At 57.5% G+C, this 18,721-nt stretch overlaps 8 protein-coding genes across 8 annotated transcripts; 1 reads left to right on the forward strand and 7 right to left on the reverse strand.

Annotated features, from left to right (window-relative positions):
- Positions 1-230: 230 nt before the first annotated feature.
- Positions 231-2,083, forward strand: UV8b_08014 (uncharacterized protein; the record flags this gene model as incomplete). Its single annotated transcript, XM_043145511.1, has 3 exons — positions 231-363; positions 447-534; positions 673-2,083. The coding sequence occupies 3 exons, from the start codon at positions 231-233 to the stop codon at positions 2,081-2,083; spliced, it is 1,632 nt and encodes a 543-aa protein (XP_043001446.1).
- Positions 2,084-2,810: 727 nt separating this feature from the next.
- Positions 2,811-4,115, reverse strand: UV8b_08015 (uncharacterized protein; the record flags this gene model as incomplete). Its single annotated transcript, XM_043145512.1, has 1 exon — positions 2,811-4,115. One exon carries the CDS (start codon positions 4,113-4,115, stop codon positions 2,811-2,813), a length of 1,305 nt encoding a protein of 434 aa, XP_043001447.1.
- Positions 4,116-4,640: 525 nt separating this feature from the next.
- UV8b_08016 (uncharacterized protein) lies at positions 4,641-4,928 on the reverse strand (the record flags this gene model as incomplete). The annotated part of the gene is made up of 1 exon (XM_043145513.1): positions 4,641-4,928. One exon carries the CDS (start codon positions 4,926-4,928, stop codon positions 4,641-4,643), a length of 288 nt encoding a protein of 95 aa, XP_043001448.1.
- A 151-nt stretch (positions 4,929-5,079) lies between these two features.
- UV8b_08017 (uncharacterized protein) lies at positions 5,080-6,135 on the reverse strand (the record flags this gene model as incomplete). The annotated part of the gene is made up of 1 exon (XM_043145514.1): positions 5,080-6,135. One exon carries the CDS (start codon positions 6,133-6,135, stop codon positions 5,080-5,082), a length of 1,056 nt encoding a protein of 351 aa, XP_043001449.1.
- Positions 6,136-6,969: 834 nt separating this feature from the next.
- UV8b_08018 (uncharacterized protein) lies at positions 6,970-11,439 on the reverse strand (the record flags this gene model as incomplete). The annotated part of the gene is made up of 2 exons (XM_043145515.1): positions 6,970-6,999; positions 7,072-11,439. The coding sequence occupies 2 exons, from the start codon at positions 11,437-11,439 to the stop codon at positions 6,970-6,972; spliced, it is 4,398 nt and encodes a 1,465-aa protein (XP_043001450.1).
- A 562-nt stretch (positions 11,440-12,001) lies between these two features.
- On the reverse strand, positions 12,002-12,214 carry UV8b_08019 (uncharacterized protein; the record flags this gene model as incomplete). The annotated part of the gene is made up of 1 exon (XM_043145516.1): positions 12,002-12,214. The coding sequence occupies one exon, from the start codon at positions 12,212-12,214 to the stop codon at positions 12,002-12,004; it is 213 nt and encodes a 70-aa protein (XP_043001451.1).
- Positions 12,215-14,055: 1,841 nt separating this feature from the next.
- UV8b_08020 (uncharacterized protein) lies at positions 14,056-15,270 on the reverse strand (the record flags this gene model as incomplete). Its single annotated transcript, XM_043145517.1, has 1 exon — positions 14,056-15,270. One exon carries the CDS (start codon positions 15,268-15,270, stop codon positions 14,056-14,058), a length of 1,215 nt encoding a protein of 404 aa, XP_043001452.1.
- Positions 15,271-15,539: 269 nt separating this feature from the next.
- Positions 15,540-16,067, reverse strand: UV8b_08021 (uncharacterized protein; the record flags this gene model as incomplete). Its single annotated transcript, XM_043145518.1, has 1 exon — positions 15,540-16,067. The coding sequence occupies one exon, from the start codon at positions 16,065-16,067 to the stop codon at positions 15,540-15,542; it is 528 nt and encodes a 175-aa protein (XP_043001453.1).
- Positions 16,068-18,721: the final 2,654 nt, after the last annotated feature.

Here is an 18,721-nt window from a genome sequence, read left to right on the forward strand (position 1 = left end):
CGCAGGGCCGCCGCCGTCACCCGATCATCACCCGCCCGCAGTCGCACCCATGTTCCCATTTTCCTCCTCCGCCATCAACTTTACAAATTACAAACAAAACAACACACCAAAGTCCGTCTCGCCGCCGACCTTCCTGCGACATGTGAAATCCCTTGCGCCGCGCTCCCGTGCTCCGTCCTCTTTTTCCATCGACTGCGCCCGCCCGCCCGCCCGCCCGCCCGCCCGCCGCCATGTCCGCCGCTGCGGCGTCTTCGCTGCAGCTCGCAGACTACCTCGAGAAGCTGCCCGGCACCACCTTCAGGAAGCTGTACCAGCAGCCTTCGACGGCGTTTGCCATATTCCGGCGCATGCTTCCGCACCTAGGTACATTCCTCCAGACTCGCCGCCGTGAGCCTTGCGTCCCCGGAAACCGCGCCAGAGTGTGCTGACACGACGCCGCTTTGCAGCCAAGACGCTCGTCATGCGCATCCTGTACATGCCCAAGCCGATGCTTCTCAGCGACCTGGACGCCTGGGTGAAACCAGACGCAAAGAGGTAACCCGCACGCTGCTTTCTTTCCTCCAACCTGGCGAGTGTGCGCGTGCGCGTGTGGGGAAGAAGAAAAAAAAAAAAAACAAGACAGCAAACAAAACCGGGCAAGACGTGTTGATGATGGCCCGCTTTCAAAACCAGGCACCGAGACAATGCGATTGCGACGCTCAAGGGCCTCCACATCATCCAGGTGTCGGTGCCGTCCAAGGACAAGCCGCAGGAGGTGCAGCTGACGGCCAACTTCCGAAACTCGCTGCGCCTGGCCCTCACCGGCGGCGGCCAGCACGGCTCGTTTGGCGTGCCGTCGACGCTGCTCGTGCCGCCCGAGATCGACGTCGCCTTCCTCGACCGCTACGCCCGCCGCAAGTGGGACGACGTGCTGCAGTTCGTCGTCTCCAGCGTCGGCTACAAGACGGCGGGCGACGTCGCCGGCGGCCCCAACAAGAACGTCAAGGAGCTCCTCATCGCCGGCCGGCTGGTGGACCGCCGGCCCAGCGGCGCCATCGGCATCACCCAGGCCGGCTTCACCTTCCTGCTGCAGGAGCCCAACGCCCAGGTCTGGACCCTGCTCCTGCTGTGGCTCGAGGCCAGCGAGACCAACCGCGCCGCCGGCCTCGAGACGGTCGACATGCTGTCCTTCCTCTTCGTCCTGGCCAGCCTGGAGCTCGGCCGAGCCTACGACACCACCGCCCTGACGGAGCAGCGCAGGAACATGCTGCCCTCGCTGCTCGACTTTGGCCTGATTTACGTTCCCCAGCACAAGCGGTCCATGTTCTTCCCCACGCGGCTCGCCACCACCCTGACCAGCGGCGGGAGCAGCCTGCGCACAATCAGCGACGGTGTCGCCGCCGCCACGGCCGCCGCCGCGTCGTCGTCGTCGTCGTCGTCGTCATCATCATCATCATCATCATTATCAACGACGCTGGCGTCGTCGTCGTCGTCGCCGTCGTCGTCAGCAGCAGCAGCAGCAGCAGCAGCAGCGGCAACGTCGTCGCCGTCAACAGCCGCCGCCGCCGCCGCCGCCACCTCGCAGCCCGCACCCCCCGGCTCCTCCAGCGACCAAAAGGGCAGCGTCATCGTCGAGACCAACTACCGCATCTACGCCTACACCCAGTCCACGCTGCAGATCGCCGTCCTCGCCCTCTTCTGCAAGCTCACCATGCGCTTCCCCGACATGGTGGCCGGCCGCGTGACCCGCACGTCCATCCGCCAGGCCATCAACTTCGGCATCACCGCCGACCAGATCATCGCCTACATGGCCGCCCACGCCCACGAGCAGATGCACCGCGCCGCCGCGCTGACCAACAAGCCCATCCTGCCGCCCACCGTCGTCGACCAGATCCGCCTGTGGCAGCTGGAGAACGAGCGCATGAAGACCACCGGCGGCTTCCTGTTCCGCGACTTTGACGACCACAAGGAGTTTCTCGACACGGCCCGCTTCGCCGAGGAGATTGGCGTCCTGGTCTGGAGGAGCGACCGGTCCGGCATGTTCTTTGCCAACAAGTACGAGCAGATTCGGGACTACCTCAAGAGCAGGAAGCGCGTCGAGTAGGCCATTATTGCCTCTGATGCAGGAGCAAGCAGAATGTGTCTGTGGGGCCGGCCCGTCGGGGTAAAAGTTTAGCCCCGCAGCCACGGGGGGTTTCTTTTTTTTGGGGGGGGGGGCGAGTTGTACATTTTGGGTCAACTTTGAATACAAGTGAGGAGGAACGGAAGGGAACGGACACTGGATGCATCAATCACCATCAGCCGCATGTGCCCAGAACATGACATTACAGCATGGTAAAAACACTTCAAAGCTACTCGACCATACTCTCGGATAGACAAATATAATAAATGCAAGCCAAGCCAAGCCAAGCCAAGCCAACGGCAACAATGAAAGAGCAAGCTAACAGCTGGATAGACAAAAAAAAAAAAAAGAGAGCCAGCAGGAACAGGGAAAAGCAAACAAATTGCAATCAAAACTGCTCTTGTCCCATTATCCACAAAACAGAGCAAAGGAGAAAGGAGGACCGTAAAAATAAACCACCGGATGCGTCAAGAGAACAGTTCCCAAACTTTACCCATTCTACAAGCCTGATTATTCAACAGGCGCCAGTAGCCAAACAAAGAGACAAAAAGCAAAGAGCGCCCTGTCAGCAACCGGGAGAAGGAATGATGGATCCAAACAAGCCCCCGTGGATCCCGGAAGAACCATGTATCCCCGGAAAATTCATGCATCTTAGAAGATTCAAAAACAAGATAAAGAAAGAAAAGAGGGGGTGGCCCTTTGCGCAGCTTCAGCACACTGCCACGTCGCGCAACGAGCCGAGGTTCGTAGCGAGGGATCCCCCCCTCGGACTCGGCAACTCATTCAACACGGTCCCCCGTCTCTCGCTACTCTTGAAACGACCCCCCATGCCGGTTAGGACCCTGCTCGTTCGAGCTTTGTCACTCATGGTTCCATCTTGGGGAAGTAGTCGTGGCTTGCCCAGCCGACGAGCATACGCCTGTTGCCACGTCCAGAGAGACTGTTTTGCTTCAGACGTGGTACACAGCGAGTTGAGCTGCCCAAAGATGCGCTGACACCTCAAGTCGTCTTCACAGTCGGACGGTAGCTTACGGCTGCTGCAAGTCACGGTGCTGAGAGCCGGCGTAGTGTTTGAGGGTGGCAGGTATGTGGAGCGCTTGGTAGATGAGGCAAGCGACGCATAGTCGCGACCAGGTGTTGAAGATTGCTGCCAGGGGTTGGTATCCCAGGGAGAGGATACCAGAGGCCTCTCGGCCAGTTTCTCCGACAGAATACGGTCGTTCAAAGCCGTGAAACGACCCGTCCAGTACTCTGAAGTTTGCGGGGCATCTATGGTATTCCTGTGTAATCTGACAGCAGGCGGACTTGGCGCATCGTGTGACTGGCAAATCGTGGTTGAGCTGCTTGCAGGACGGCATGGCTTGGGGATGCTCGCTTCCATCTTGCCGGGTTTCCTAGGTGCCGGCAGACTCTTGGGCGTAGATGCAACCTCTGTGGCTGCAGCTTTGGCTCCTCCTGCCAAGCTGGTTCTAGAAAAAGACTTGCTGAGCCCTTGCCAAACCGTCAAGGTTTTCGACCTTGGTATTCGTCCAGCAGCGGTTGAACCAGCACCATTAGACGTAACCGTTCCCCCGATGCCCGGCCCCGTGGGGGCAATGGGAGCGACGTTTTCTCTGTCCTCTTTCGACCCATGAGGCTGAGGTTTGGTGGCGATCAAGGTATATCTGGACGGCTGCTTCAGGAGGGACTTGGCCGAGAGGGAGAAGAGCGCCGACCGCTTGCCTAGCGAGCCTTTGGACGACTTGGTCGATCCCACAAGGGTAATGGCGCTGAGTTCCGACTCTGCAATGGTCGGGCTCGCCGAAGGGGCGTGCTCGCTCACGAAGCCAGCAGATATGCGGCGAGACCGACTGGAAGCCGCAGACACGGACGGCGCCGCGGATCCCGAAACGCAGTCTGCTATGCAGCCGACGAGCTCAAACTCTTGGCTCCGGACAAGATCTGGGCCCCGAGAGTTTACCACGGGGCCAAATGGTGCGGAAATAGACGGCCGCTGCAAGAGACGTCGCGGCATGCTCAGCTGAAGATTGCGAGGGAAGAAAGAAAAAAGCAGTCGAGTGGTGGTGCCGACCGTAGTCTCTGCTGGAGGCTCGCAGCGACCAGCCGCCGAGGAGTTACAAACAGACACGCAATCTATGGCTGCATCCAGTGCTTCAACGGTTGGGGTACGGACGTGGGAGGGATGTGGGCGCTGGTTACAGAAGAAGAAGAAGAAAAGAAAGACGTTGACATTGAAGCAGCATGCGAGAAGCGCAAGCAACGAGGGAGGGCCGTCACTGGCGTATGTCTTTTTAACGTCGGGGTCGGCTTTGCTTTCTTCAAGGCTCGGCTGAAGAAGAAGGCACGGTTGTAGAGATAAAAGGGACGGGGGGAAGAAAGCTGAGGCTGTTGTTTGTGTGAAGCTGTTTGCTCGCGGACAAAGGCGTGTTGGCAAGCGGGCGGGCCACCGGTTGAGCAAAGGATGCGAGCTGGTTGATGCAGTGATGCAGAGCCCACGGGAGCCACAGCCGCTGCAGACTCTTTTTTTCTTTTGGTTTGTTTATTGTTTGGCAGGCGGAGGGCCGCGATGGCGATGGGAGACGAGTCGTGACGAGACGAGACGAGACGAGACGAGACGAGACAATACAAAGCAGTCTGGTCTGGTCGGCTCGCTAACAGGGCCGGGCAGAGGGCAGATGGCTGGCAGCTGCCACTCCCGTCTGCGCGCCTGCCTTTTGGCTGCGATGGCACCGGCGGCCACGGGCCACGGACTGGCGGACTGGCGGACTGGCGGACTGCCGGCTGGCAGCTGCCGACTGCCGACTGCCGGCTGGCTAATGTTCTCCATCATGCCCCTTGCTGCGTCTCGCAGTCATCATTGATGCCTTTTTTTTTTTCGCTTTCGCATTCCGCAGACGAGCCAGCAGGCAGATCGATCCTTTGAGCAGCCTCACACACCAATCTGGACAAAGAGACGGCAACCAGACTTCCCGCTCCCTTCAGTCCGCCCAGCCCTCGATTTGAAACTCAAACACCGCGTCGCCCTCCCCCCTGGGAATGCTGTTTCCGTTGCCGTCCCACAGGGCTCGTTCCACAAACTTGACCCTCCCACCCAGGTCGACCAGCATCATCGTTTGCCTCTGGGTGCCGTACGTGCCCGTTTCGAACCCGTTCGCCGCCGCCGCCACCTCCTCCTCCTCGGCCTGCCTCCCGAAAGGCGTCTCCTCGACCGCCTTCAGCGAGCCCTGGTCCTCGGCCCACTCTGCCTTGCCCCTGGCCCTCGCCGCCCTCATGGCCTCGCGGTGGCCTCGGTCGCCCAGCTCCGGCACGAAGATGGTGTGCCTCAGCAGCCTGGCCATCTCCTCAAAGGGCACGCCCGGCTCGCAGGCGGGAAAGGTGTCCGTGTCCAGCAGCCGGAAGAGGTCCTCGATGAGTCGGTCCTCGCTGGACCCGGCCTCGACGGCATGCCGGACCGCATCTCGCAGCAGCCTCGTGCCCAGCTCCACCTTTGGCCATGCCACCTCGGCGTCAAAGGCGGTGTTGCTGAGCCCCAGCGTTTCGCCGCGCTGGCACGCAGCCAGAGGCACCTCGTCCGCACGTCCGGCCCTGTTGCTCACCATCGCCACGCCGGACCCCTTGCCGCGCAGCTTGCCGCAGACCATGGAGAACCCGCCCACGCCTTTGACCCCGTCCTCCCGCACCAGCTGCTGCACGCCTTCCCCGACGCCGCCCCCCAGCCCGGCCAGCCAGGCCGTCACCATGCCGCCCCGGGACTTGGTCCCGCGGACAGCGGTCCCGGCGCCGGCGCCGGCCTTGCGGGAATCATCGGCCTCGCGGTAGTTGGTCAGCACGGCCCAAAGGCCCGTCTTGGTGACGCCCATCCATGTGCCCTTCTCGGCGCGCTGGAGATCTCGCGACGAGAGCACCGGCTGCCCCGTCCTCGGGTGTTTCCACCAATGCGGTCTGGACGTGGGGCGGAGTAGAAACTCGTCTCGATTATCGAGCAGGATGAGCGCGTAGTCGGGGTGGGCAGTGGTCAGCAAGGCTATGCACATGATGAAAGGCGGGGCTGCTTTTCCGCGCAGCTGCTTTGACTTTTTGCTGCCTCTTTACCAGCTACCTCGATGCGGGATGTGGTGCTCGACTGATGGGATGGAAGCCAAAGTTTGGCTGATGCTGCCAAGCGTTGCAAGCCCGGGGCTACGTGGGTGCATGAACCACAAGGCTGAATCAGCAGAGGAAAGACGACCCGTGGCCGTGGCCGTGGCCGTGGCCGTGGCCGTGGCCGTGGCCGTGGCCGTGACCGTGGGTCGGTCGGATGGCACCAAGTACGACGGGAGGTGGGGTATTAATTCCATGCAGCTATCGAGACCGGAATTTCGCGAAAAGCCCGTCATTAAAGCCCGTCATCAAAGCCCGTCATCAAAGCCCGTCATCGACCGGAAAGTTTCTAGGTGTCGTAGGTACGCTGGAGAATGTTCAGGGAACATGGCGGCTATGCGTACTCCGAATGTATACTGTAAAGACTGGGCACGCCCCACTCTTACGCTCCCCGCTCCCCACAGTCATGGTAAAAGAAGCCTTCACTAGGTAGATACCTACTGTAGGTACACCTATTTGTGGCGTCCTGTCTCTTTCGGCCCTGACCTAGTCCCGTCCCCTGCTTGAGATGCATGTAATCAATCTACACCGTCCTTGGGCAGGAGAAACTGAGCGTCTCATCGTTGCCAATCGCACACACAACACGGTAAACCTTGTCTACCAAGAGAGGGAAAAGAAGGGCAGGGAAAAGACAAAAGATGCAAGTAAAGACGTGAATAAAAGACGGTGAAATCCAGCTCAACAAAAATCATCGCCTACGACTCCACCTCGAATTGCCCGCCGGTGGCTCATCTCCTATTAAAGTTGAGATATCGAATCTGCCATCCCGCCGGTTAGTCGCCTCTTTTCCATGGCAGGATAGCGGAACCGAGAGGAGCAGAGCTGCTTACCGCCGCAAATAAAATCATCACGTTGCTGCCGACAAAGGCGGCGTAGAGTCCCAGCTCTCGCCACCTGTGGTCAAAAGACATGCCTAGGGGCTTGTAAAACTCATCGCCAACCTTGTACGCGCAATACTCGCAGTTTTGCGTGTCGTTTCGAACCAGGTAGCCCGGGGAGCCCCGCTCAAAGAAGGGAGACATGTACTCTCCGCAGGTTGTGTTGTCCGGGGCCGTGAAGCGGTTGACCTCTGCAGAGGTACAGACGACCTCGAGCCCGTGAAGGGCGGTGGTGACCATGCCGCCGATGAGGCGGGTGAACGGATCCAGCTGGTACAGCCAGGCGCGCCAGAACCCGGGCATCTGGGAGGCGGGTATGGTAACGCCGCAGAACAGCGCAAAGATGACGTAGTTGAAGGGCTCGAATAGCGCTGCGACGCGTGGCGATGGCGTCAGCGCAGCTAGGCCCTGGCCTAGTGTCACGGCAAAGACTTCGGTAATGAGAATCATCAAGAACTGGTAGCCGGCCCGGGAAGGCGTTGCATCCAGACCCGGCAAAAAGTAGAGGCACGCGAAGAAGACGATGGCGCAAAGAACAGAACAAGGTACCTCGGCGACTATCATGGCTGTCGCAAACGTCCAGGGCGAGTACATCTTGGACGACGCTTCTCGAAAGAACAAGTCCCGCTTCATGTGGAACATGACTCCAACTTGGCTGGTGAGCAGGACTGGCAGAGCGGTCGCTTGGAATACGACAAAGACAGTGTACTGCAACGAAGAGCGCGAGTCGTCCAGGCTGAAATAGCTGAGGCCGGTGATGGAAGCGAGAGCTAGGTGACTGAACAGTCTGGTAAAGAGATAGTTTGGCGATCGCCAGTAAGCTCGAAACATGCGACGGCAGACAACCTGGAGCTGGTGATGAGTCGGCGACGCATACTCCTTTGCCGAGTCGGAGGCCGAGTGTCGCGCCACTGCTCGTCGCTCCTCCGCCATCCGAGCTATGTCGACCTTGACCTGCTCCAGCTCAGGACTCTCGTCCCACATGTCGGCCCAGTCGCGTTCGCCGACGCGGGGTGAACTGCCGGCTCCAATGGCTTCGAGCATAAACTCGGCAATGTTATCTGTCGGACCAGCCTCGGCGCCGTGGCGCTTCAGATAGTCACGAAGAACGTAAGCATCGTCGCCGATATCGCCAAGGTAGACGGTTCGTCCGCCACGCTGAAGCAGAAGGAGGCGGTCAAAGCTTTCAAACAAGCTCGCGTTGGGCTGGTGGATTGTGCAAAGGATAGCTTGACCTGCAGCAGCTAGTTTCTTGAGGAAGCGCACCATCGTAGCGGCGCTCTGACTGTCAAGGCCAGACGTGGGTTCATCCAAGAACAGGAGCAGCTCAGGCTTGGCGGCCAGCTCTATGCCGATAGTGACTCTCTTGCGCTGCTCGACAGTCAAGCCCGCCTGTGCAGTGCCAATGATGCAGTCGGCAATGGTTTCCATCTCCAGGAGGGCGATGATCTCCTCGACATAGGCGTGACGCTCGGCTATTGGAGTCTTGAACGGCTGTCTAAGGTCGGCAGAAAATCGGAGTGCCTCTCGGACTGTTTGCGTGGGTTCGTGATGATCAAGTTGTTCGGCATAGCCAGTTGATCGCTGAAACTGCTTTCCAGGCACGGAACCATCAACAAGGACGCGACCAGTGACTACACCCATCTTCTTCCGGGAAGCCAAGACGTCAAGCAAGGTGGTTTTACCGGCCCCGGAAGCCCCCATCAAGGCCGTTATCTCACCAGGTCGCACGTACCCATACACGTTGTGGAGGAGTGTTTGAGTGCCCCCGGGAACGGGTACGTGGTAGTTGATGTTCTCCCAAGTCAGGATGCTTTCCGACCAGAATGTAAATTCTGGTCCTGCCTCGCTGGACTTATCCCTGCGTCTCCTGTCCCGCTTTTGCAGAAGCTTCTCATTGAGAGCTTCGCGTTCCTTATTGGGTCGCTGATAGACTTTTAGAGAACTGCTGTCCGTTCCATACCTGACCACTTCGCCCAAGATGGCGTTCAGGGTGAGTAGAAACACTATGATGATCCCAACGATAATCCAGTTGCGCCACAAACCACCAGGATGGTACGAAAAGCCGTCGGCGAGATAGTCGGGACCAGCGACAAAGGCGGTTCCCGGTTTGGAACCAGGCAGCGTGCACACCTGGTGGTTGATGTCGTTGTAACCTGGTCCTGAAGGGATCAGAGAATCGGCTGTGCAAGTCATGTCGATACGCCGAAACTCGTTCTGCATCAGGGCGCTGAAGGTGAGCCCGAGCGGATTGACCCAGAAAATCCACCGAAGCCAAGCTCTCTCTGACCGGTACTGCACCATGTATCCCGACGTTAAGCAAAAGACCGAGGCGAAGACGGTGCAAATCTTGAGGGCATAATCAAAGTCAGGGCTTGCACAACCCACCACGCGGAACAAGAGCGTCATCGCAATGTTCATGGTCAGAATCAGGAGATAAAACGTGGAGAAGGCGCCGACATCTCTTGCCAAGCCAGCTATGAAGTAGACGACGATGGAGAAGAGCAAGATTTCCGTTGCCGCAAATGCCTGGTCCACGATGACTTGGCTGATCCACAAGGCTGATGGCCGGTGGAAGGCAAATGCCTTGTGTTTGTTGACGATGTCACGCCCCGTCATGATGCCGCCCACTTCAGAAAACGATCGAAAGGCGCAGAACACAACGGCCATGAAGAGAAGACCTGCTCTGCTGAAGGCGCTTGCGGAAGTCTTGTCCATGCCCGAGTACAGAGTACCCATGACAATGCCGACGATGACGATACTTGCCCATTCCAGAGTCAGGGCAAACCGATCCTGCAGCTTGAGGATGAGCTGCCTCTTCATCAGCGCCCAAACCTGGAGGTGGAATCCGACTTGGTAGACAGACTTGCGGGAGGTTGCGCGCTTGCTTTCCTCGACCGCAGCTTGAAAGCCATCGTGCTCGTGCTTGTCCTGCTCGAATCTGGCCTTGTACTCTGCAACCTCCCTCTCGAGCTTTGCTTTGTAGGATGAATTTGCAAAAGCCTCCAACAGCGTGCTTGAGTCGTGGGGGGCATCTTTTTCCGATCTTCCCGGCGCGTACCGTCTTTCAAACTCGTCGGTACAACCAGTCAAGTAGTCAGGCGTGGATTGTCTTGGTTGTGAGGCGAACCCGAGCCCTTCAAAATAGCTGCGGGCTTCCTTGGCAGGACCGAAGAAAACCTGCCTACCCTCGTCGATAACCATGACCTTGTCGAACAGGTTGTACATGTCCTCGGAGGCTTGGTATAGAGATGCAAAAGTAGTCGTCTTGTACAAGTTTGCCTGGATGCGAAGCGACCTTGCAAAGTCAAGAGCAGTGATGGCGTCCAGACCGCGGGTGCTGTTATCCCACGAAAAAAGGCAGGCATCAGTTGTCATCATCTCGGCGATGGAGACTCGTTTCCGCTCGCCGCCAGAAACTCCCCTAATGAAATGGTTGCCAACAATTGTCTTCCTGGTGTGCTCGATGTTGAACATTTTGAGGAGCAAAGAAATGGCGCGCTCCTTGAATTCTCCCTTGGCCATGTTGCCAGGTCTCCTAGCAGGCATCTTTGTATCGAGGGCGAAGCCTAGCGTCTGCTCAACAGTGAGAGTCGGATGGTGGATGTCGTCCTCGGCGCTGTACACGGCTTCGGCCCTGTAGCGGTTGAACTCTTTGGCCGTCCATGGGCCGTAAAACACCTCTCCTTCCACACTGGAATACCCATACCGCTGGTTGGCGATTACTTTGAGAAAGGTGGTGCAACCGGAGCCGGGTTTGCCCAGAACCAGCACCATCTCTCCTGGTTTGCATACGCCCTGAAAGTTGTCGAGAAGAATGGCCTCTTGTGGCCTTTTACCGAGCCCCAGAAAACCTGCCATCGGGGTGACGATATCAAAGAAATCGATGCACGCATTCCAGAAGGTCTTTGCGTGATTGGCCCTGCCACCAACCCCCCTGACGGTCAAGCCATCCCAACAAGCACCAATGCGTTTAGCCCTGATTCCGGCAGCTTCGCCGGCGGCAGCAAGGTTCCCACGCAACGCTGCTTCAAGGTCAAAAGAAGAATTTGCGCTGAAGTGTGCAGAATCCTCCGTCACTCCTTTTTCGGCATCCACGTCTTTTGTCGTGCTCTCTCCGCGGCCGGTCCTCGAGACGCGGGTTAATTCCCTCTGTAGCTGGGCAAAGTCGGCCTCAGCCTGCTCCACACAGACTGCTGTTCTTGCAAGAACTGCATCCTTTTCGGAGCTCCCACGGTTCCGGGCAGTTGAGCAAGAGTCACGCGACCCATGATCTGTCGGCTCGGTGCCGTCTGGCCCAAATGTCTCGTCATCGGCCATGTGCGTTGTTGCCCTTTGAGTCTGGGTTTCCAGTCGTTGTGCGAGCCACTTACTTAAGCCTTGTTATTTCTCAAATCCAGAAGAGAGCCCACAGACCATTTTTGCGTCTTGCAGGTGCCGTATAACCTGATTTATGCTTCCATGGCACAGAGCCTTTTGTTAACATTTGGCGCGTCTCCTTTTTTTTTATTTTCCTACTTGTGGGCGAACCGAGTATGGGCAGAGTCGGACCAGTTTTGAAAATCAAATGAAAAAGAGGGGCAATACCAAGGATCGACGTGAACACTCGTTGATTTAGGACATGGCCACATAAAGCAGGCATGCAGTGCAGGGCTAAAGACAAAGAAGAGGAGTAAAAGACAACTCGGCCTTCCATTAGCAGTCCCGACGGACCAATAAAAGAGAAGGTAGGGAAAAGTCGTCAAGCTGCAACGGTGGCAAACCTTGACTTATGACTTGAAGAGAGCAAAAACTAGCCGACTGGATGATTTTCTTCACGACGGTGGGCTCGAAACGAGGGTGGACCTTTGGGATGATGCTGCCGCATTGCTGATGTAGGGGTTCAAGCGTTTGCTTGCACAGAACTCTTTCGAAACCTGCTGAACCGCCAGACTGGTAAATGATGGCTGGACTTGCTCGTGGACTGATTCGGCTGCATGCGAGCCAAGACTAGGGCAGCGAAGGTCGGGGCGGTGACGAGAGCCCGAGTATCCGGTACCAGGGACCTTGGAAAGCGACGTGTCGGCTGCCAAGCGGGACGGTCCTTTGACGCCATATGTGGTGCTTATGGGGCTAATACCTTGGGGGCCTGGGTCGTGTTGTCAAATATAGATTCTTGTCAAGCGCCAGGGCGGTGTCGACGGCGATGGCGCTAGTATCGTGGCCGCGGCACTAAGCGGCGGCACAGACAACGAACGGCGTTAGCATGAGCAATCTCTTCTTCCTAGACATGAGTGACCGACCGACTACCTGCCCATGTCGTCTGATTTCCTTGTTTCTTTTCCTTTCTGCTCCCAGGGCTGCGCCGCTGGAGCCAGCCTTTGCCGGCTTCGTCATCGGCGTCTCTGGTCTCTGGTCTCTGCCAGTCGTTGCGAGTCATGAAGGGCGATGCAGAGCTGAGAACGGAACGGGGGCTGGGGTTGCAGATGCGATGCATGAGTTGAGGAAGCATGGTGGCAGATCAAATCGGCAAGTCCCAGCCTGGCAGGTGGCGGCGCACAGAGCCCTGACCCTGGTTCGCCCATATGTCCGCTCCTCGCAAATTTCGGGTACTTCACCGTGCCTTGTATTTTGCTTCCTAGAAAAAAAATTACCTGAGACTACCCGTAGGTATGTTTTGGTTCAGGTAGCAAGTTCATTAGGGAAAGCTAAAAAGCGTCCATTCTCGGGAACCCAAAGGACCCGAATAACCAAAACACGTACCTAGAAGTAGGTCGTCGTTACTGCTGGTACTTACTACCTTAGGAGGTCGGTAACCTCTGTCAGTACGTCGGCCCCGCAAATCCCCCTGACTAGCATTGACCGCTGGCAACCGCTTACATCAGACATAAACTACCGCTGGGCCTGCATATATGATATTCCGAAACGCTTCTCTTTAATCCGCTTCATGCCGACAACCTGCCAACTTTGATCAGTTGAACGAGAAGAACTACATGCATTCTCTTTTCGTAATAATGAGACGGGTAATAATCAGCCATCGCAATCATGGCCTGGCGACGTCTTCCTCACATGCACGCGCCGACAATCCCTGTTTCTGGCCGAAGCCACGCAACGCAGGTCTGCTGAATCGCCTTGCCAGACGGAACGTTCGTTCCGTCGCGGCCTTGGCTGCGGGATTCTATTCCGGCGGTTCGGTAAGTACCCGCATGCCACGCGCAGAGTACTGCGCACCGGATCCTGCAGTATGGTGCATACGCTGGTTGGACTTGCAAACCACCCCATGTCTTGTCTTGGGACATGTCAGCGGGCGTCAACGGTTATTTCGGGGCTTTAAGCTCGGCGGCGTCTGGGGCATTAGAGCCAGCCCAAGTGCCTAGTAGCTCAATACATACTGTCTGGTACCATGCAGTTGATTGCGGCAGGAGGCACCGGGCTGGGCCGTAGAACCCAGACGCAAGAAGAGCCATGACACCGCATTACGATCGACGCATACTGACTGCAGTCAAGGCAGCAGGGTCGGTCTACGTCACGGATAACGTTGCATGCCTGGTGCGTCGGGCCTCTGTTGAGTGTTCCTGGTCAAGGCGTACAATCTCAAAAACCCGCACGTCTTGTTCCCGGGACGATGCAGGTCGTGCTGCAGGTCGTTTCACATAATATTCTCAAGTCTGGGGGCCGGGATTTCCATCCAACACTCAGAGCCATGTCTCAGCGCGGTACATTTGATCCTTGCCCCCTCCAGTAACGACGGGGCTCACGGCCTGGCAAGGGCAAAGTTGCAGTTTTACACTTTGCCTATGCAGCATCAAGTCAAGTCTGCAAAACATGAAAGTTGGCATGGGTGAAACAACCGGCGGTAGGACCATGCATGTCCGTCCCAGGGGGGAGTCCTTTCCCCCAAAAAAAGTCGCACTGGGATGCATCTTAAACGAAGGCCCCGCACCCGCGGCCCGATTCTTAAACTTTTTCGAAAAGGTACATTTCGACTCGCTCCGGCTCAGTGTCGAGGACGGGAAGCGGGAGAGTCAGTTTGTCGAGCATGGTCCAGCGCTCATCCGCCATCATACCGAAGAGAACCAGCTCGTCATCATGGCGGGGTTTGGTCGCGACAAAGACTTTGGTCGAAAAGGGCTCCTCGCTCTCAGCCGCCGGGAACTCCAGGTTCAGACGGTGCAAGGCCGACAAGGTGCCCACGAGGGCTGGTATACTGTCGGCGTTGTAAGTGCAATCGCTAAGCATAATGAGGTCCCAGCGGCGGTCTTGCACCCTGCTGCCAAACCGGCCCTGCTGCCCACTCTCCCAGTCAAGATTCTCGTACAAGACTTGGGCGTAGCCCCGGTCGGATCCAAAACGCTGCTGTCGCAAGAGACCCACGTTGGACCGTGCCCTGGCCTCCGCCTCGCCAAGATCCGTCATGAGGATCGTGCATTCTCTGACCCCCCTTGGATAAACGGCACTGAGCCCTATTCCTAGGATTCCGACACCACAGCCAAGCTCGAGGACGTTGACGCCATCTTGCTTGTTCAAAATTCCCAGCAGCCTCGTCATGCAGCTGCTCTGGCTGGTCTCGAGTTCGGGAAACTCGAATGCGCCTGCGATGGCGCAGAGCGAGACGAGGCCAGCGTCCCAAATGTGGCGAGCGATGCTCTCCCCAATCTCTTCCCCAATCTCCAGGTATCGGGGTCGCGCTGACGGACCAGCCAGGAGAATGCGGCGAAGACAAGCATCGCCGTCGACACTGGGACCGCTCAACCCTACCCAGACGGGCAATATTAACCCATGCTTGGCACTGCCGTCACCGCTGCGAGTGCTGACTGAAGATCTGATAATGTTGCGGACCCCGTCAGCGCAAAGCGTTGGGTCATCGGGGCTGATGGAGACCGAGACGGTCTTTCCCCCTTTGAAAGCATTCTCAACCATGCGCGGAAGCATAAAACTTTGCTTGACAATCCGCTTTCCAGGGCTCCATTGAACCGTAGATAGCGAGCACGACTTTTCTGCGTCCCAGATTGATGACGGCTCGATGTGAGCTTTGACGCCGAGGGTGACGGGATCAGTCGGCCAGAGGAACTTATCACCCAGGTCGGTGCAGATTGCGAACACGAGCTCGGCTCTTATGCCATCGCGCCCAACCATCAGCTTTGGGGGTCCCGGAAGCCGTATGTAGTGCATCCTCTTGCTGCTGGTGTCTGTTGGGGAAGAGGCATCAACAATGCCGTGTTGGGGCGCGCGAGTGTAAATGAGCGAAAGCGCGCCTATGTTAGGATCGTAAAATCTGTCCTGTTCGAGGGATTCCTTATGATTAGGAGAAGATTATTATAGACGTCGGATATTTATGCTTGCGTGCGGCATCTCTGAGAAGAACAATCATGTCTGAGGCGAGATTTGTAGGTCTTTCGGCTGGCCGTCACGTGAGCACACACTGTGTCCGCAGACTTGCTCTAGAATAGACCAGACTTCAAGAACTTTCGCATGCACACTGATTCTGGCGTCAGGCGTCGGTCGGGCTTTGGCTGGCAAGGCAAGAGCAGGGGCTTGGCCATGCTCCCGAGTTCCCAGTTTCCCAAAGTCTTCAGTACTGTTCTCTGTTCTGCCACGACAAAGTCGGCCATGAAACGCCATGAGCTCAAGCGCAAGAAAGTTCGGCAAGTCGCCGCAAACTGCGCAATCGGGTGCGACACGCGCCGTTCACAGGGTCGAAACAAACTCTCCCACATCTCGGGCCACTTCTCAGCCCCGAGTGGACGCGGCCCCAGCTCTCTCGCTCGACGCTTCGTCCATTCAGCGCGGGTGCCAGCGAAAGGACCCGGGAACCGGATACATCCCAGCCCTTGTTCGGAATAGAACCACCACGAGCCCATGGACTTCTGTGCCAGCAGGGTCGTCAGTCTTTTTAACGAGTTCCATAACGTCTTCGCATTCGGGGATAGGAGAGCCTTGGTGTTCCCGGTCTTGCGCGACGTTGACATTCTTTCACCAGCGTCAAGCGAGCCGCTCAAGAGAGCATCGTCCCAACAAGACGGTCGACTTGTTGCAGCAGACCAATCCGTGGAAGCTCTTGTGCATGGCTTACAGTGCGGCCTAGGTGGAGGAAAATGCCCCTCATATTCGCAAAGTCGACGGCCTGCGCCCACGGATTGCTAAGAGATGTCAGCCAAGTCGTCTGGCGCAGAGAAGCTCTGGGGCTTGGAACCGACTGTTCTTGCAGAACGTCCGGGGAATGAAGAATATGTTTGGACTTGCAATGGACGTCCAGGTGACTGTGGCATGTCCAGCACGGTACGTTTGTCATCACGCACCAGAATCCTGTCCAAACTGCTGTTCCCACGTCTTGCCCTGTTATGTCCGTCCTCCGTCGCGCACCAAGTCATACTACATACAGGTGGTTATTTTGCGCACGTCCCAGCGCCAACGGTGCAGGCATTCTTCGTCTTTTCGCTTTGCCCAGCTGGGTCGCCGGTGCTGATTGCCAGGCGATCCCGCGGGTACCGGCTCCAAAACATGACGGCGAGCACATCGTCATTGCTAGCTAGGGCGGGCAGTGGACGGCGCCAGGAGTTGTCCTAGGCATGGACTGTGGGACATTAGCCCATGTATTACCAGCGATGCATGCACAAACCATGCAGTCCGTAAGCATGCGATGATGCGAGCAGCTCGCCTCGCCCAGCAACACGGATTCGTGCAGCAGTTGGGCGCACGTGGACGGAAGCGCTTGCGGCTTTACGGAGTACATTGCATTGCATGGACGGGGGCCGAACAGGAGCCGCAGGCATGCCTCGGGCTCAGCAGCCATCGTTGGACCGACTCTTTGCCTGCCCGTTGGGTTGCTGGTCCTGCCCACCTGACGGGCCATTTCCAAGCGCCAGGACGCGAGGGAACAAAGGCCCTGCTCTTCAGTGTCGAGCTGCATGCAGCGCGGTGCTGCCTCGGAGCGCAAAGGCAAAAGACAGGTTAGCAGGGCTGGCGGCATCCTCTCGCCCCAGCGAAGCACGACCAAGCGCAGCGAGAAAGGGGGAAAATATAAACGTCAGCATAGTGCGAGCGTTGCGCAACGTACGGAACACTCTGGATGCTCGCTCTGTCAGACCACCCCTGGCCTGGCGAAGGGCCTCTTCTGGGACTCGTCACAACACCACACGAGTGCATATGCAAACCATAACTGTCGTTGCAGTAGGCCCTTTTTTTTTTTTTTTTTTTTTTTTTTTTTTTTTTTTTTTTTTTTTTTTGCCTCGGGAGCCACGGCCTCGCTTGCACGTCAGGTCGGGGACTCGGTACTCGAGTCGAAGGGGATGCTCGACGATGCCGACGCAGACGCAGACGTTACTGAGTACCGAGCACATCTGGCGCCTTTGTTCCCGCGCGCGTGGTTCAGCTTCTCCGGGAACAACACTCGTGACCGGATACCCGGGTTCTGAGGACGAAATGGATGACGTACGCGCGTGCGTGCGCTTGGATGCCTGGCCGCCGAGCCTGATAGTTGAGCGAGCAAGCAAGGGCCCGACGGCTTTTCCCCCCTTCTCCTCTGCACGAATGCCAGGCCCAGGCCGGTCGGTTCTCGACTGTCCCCCCAGCCTCCCTCAGGCACGTCGGCTTGCCTCCAGAGTTTACACTACGGCGTACCAAGTCGTGCGCCGTGCGCCGTCAAGCAAGGCAAGGCAAGGTGGGGGGGGGGGGGGGGGGCGCCATCTGCATCACGCCTGGTTTTTTTCTTTTTTTTTTTTCTTTCCAAAGAAGCAAAAAAATAAACAATAAAGAAACAAAAAAGGGCCCTCAGGTGGAGCGCGGCTGCAGCTCTTCACAGCCGGCCCGAGACATGCGTCAGGAAATGCAGCCACGCGCTTGCACGGCGAATCATGCCCTCTGACCGAGCCATCCCCGCCCAACTCAACTTCCAACTTGCCGTGCCAAGCACCAGCACGCTGCTCCCCGTCAAAGTCGTTTGCGAAAGCGCGGAATGCCTCCCTCCCCCCCCCCCCAGCCAAACCGCCATATCTCGAGTTCAAGGTTCAAGTCAGCGCCCCCGTCCACGTCCAACACGTCAATTCCTTGTGCGCATCGCCCAGGAAACCCTGGTAAAGAGGCAAACTCGCCGCAAGACATGGTGCCGCCTCTGCACGTCAACCGTGCATCCCAGTTGACATCTGCTCTCCCCCGCCGCCCCCCTCCAAGCGTTCCCAAAAAAAAAAAAAAAAAACAGGCATCCAAGGAGAAATGTAAAAGAAGAGCAAAGAGAACGCGAGGCCAGCTTTCGCGCAGGAACCAAAGAAACAAAAAAAATGAAAGTTGATAAAAAATAATAATAATAAAACCACACGAAAAAAAAAGAGGGGGGGGTGGAAGGGGCGCAATATCGGGTGGTTGGCTGGCTGCTCATGCCACACACTCATGCTGTGTGTCCTGAGGTCTGGCTGGTCCCCTCTCGAGGAGTCGGTACTGTCTGGTAATACATACCAGCTGAGTGCACTGCACTGGCACTGCACTGGCACTGCACTTTAACCAACCGCAGGGGCGGGGCGAAGGGCAAGAGGGGGCTGGGCTGGGCCCTGCAAGGGGCGGCCCGGCGGAAACTCCAACGCCGACAGACCCCAGAGGAGCGACCCAGACTCGACTCGACTCGACCAAC

Source organism: Ustilaginoidea virens, chromosome 7, assembly GCF_000687475.1.
Source record: "Ustilaginoidea virens chromosome 7, complete sequence".
In the NCBI taxonomy this organism is placed as follows: Eukaryota; Fungi; Ascomycota; class Sordariomycetes; order Hypocreales; family Clavicipitaceae; genus Ustilaginoidea; species Ustilaginoidea virens.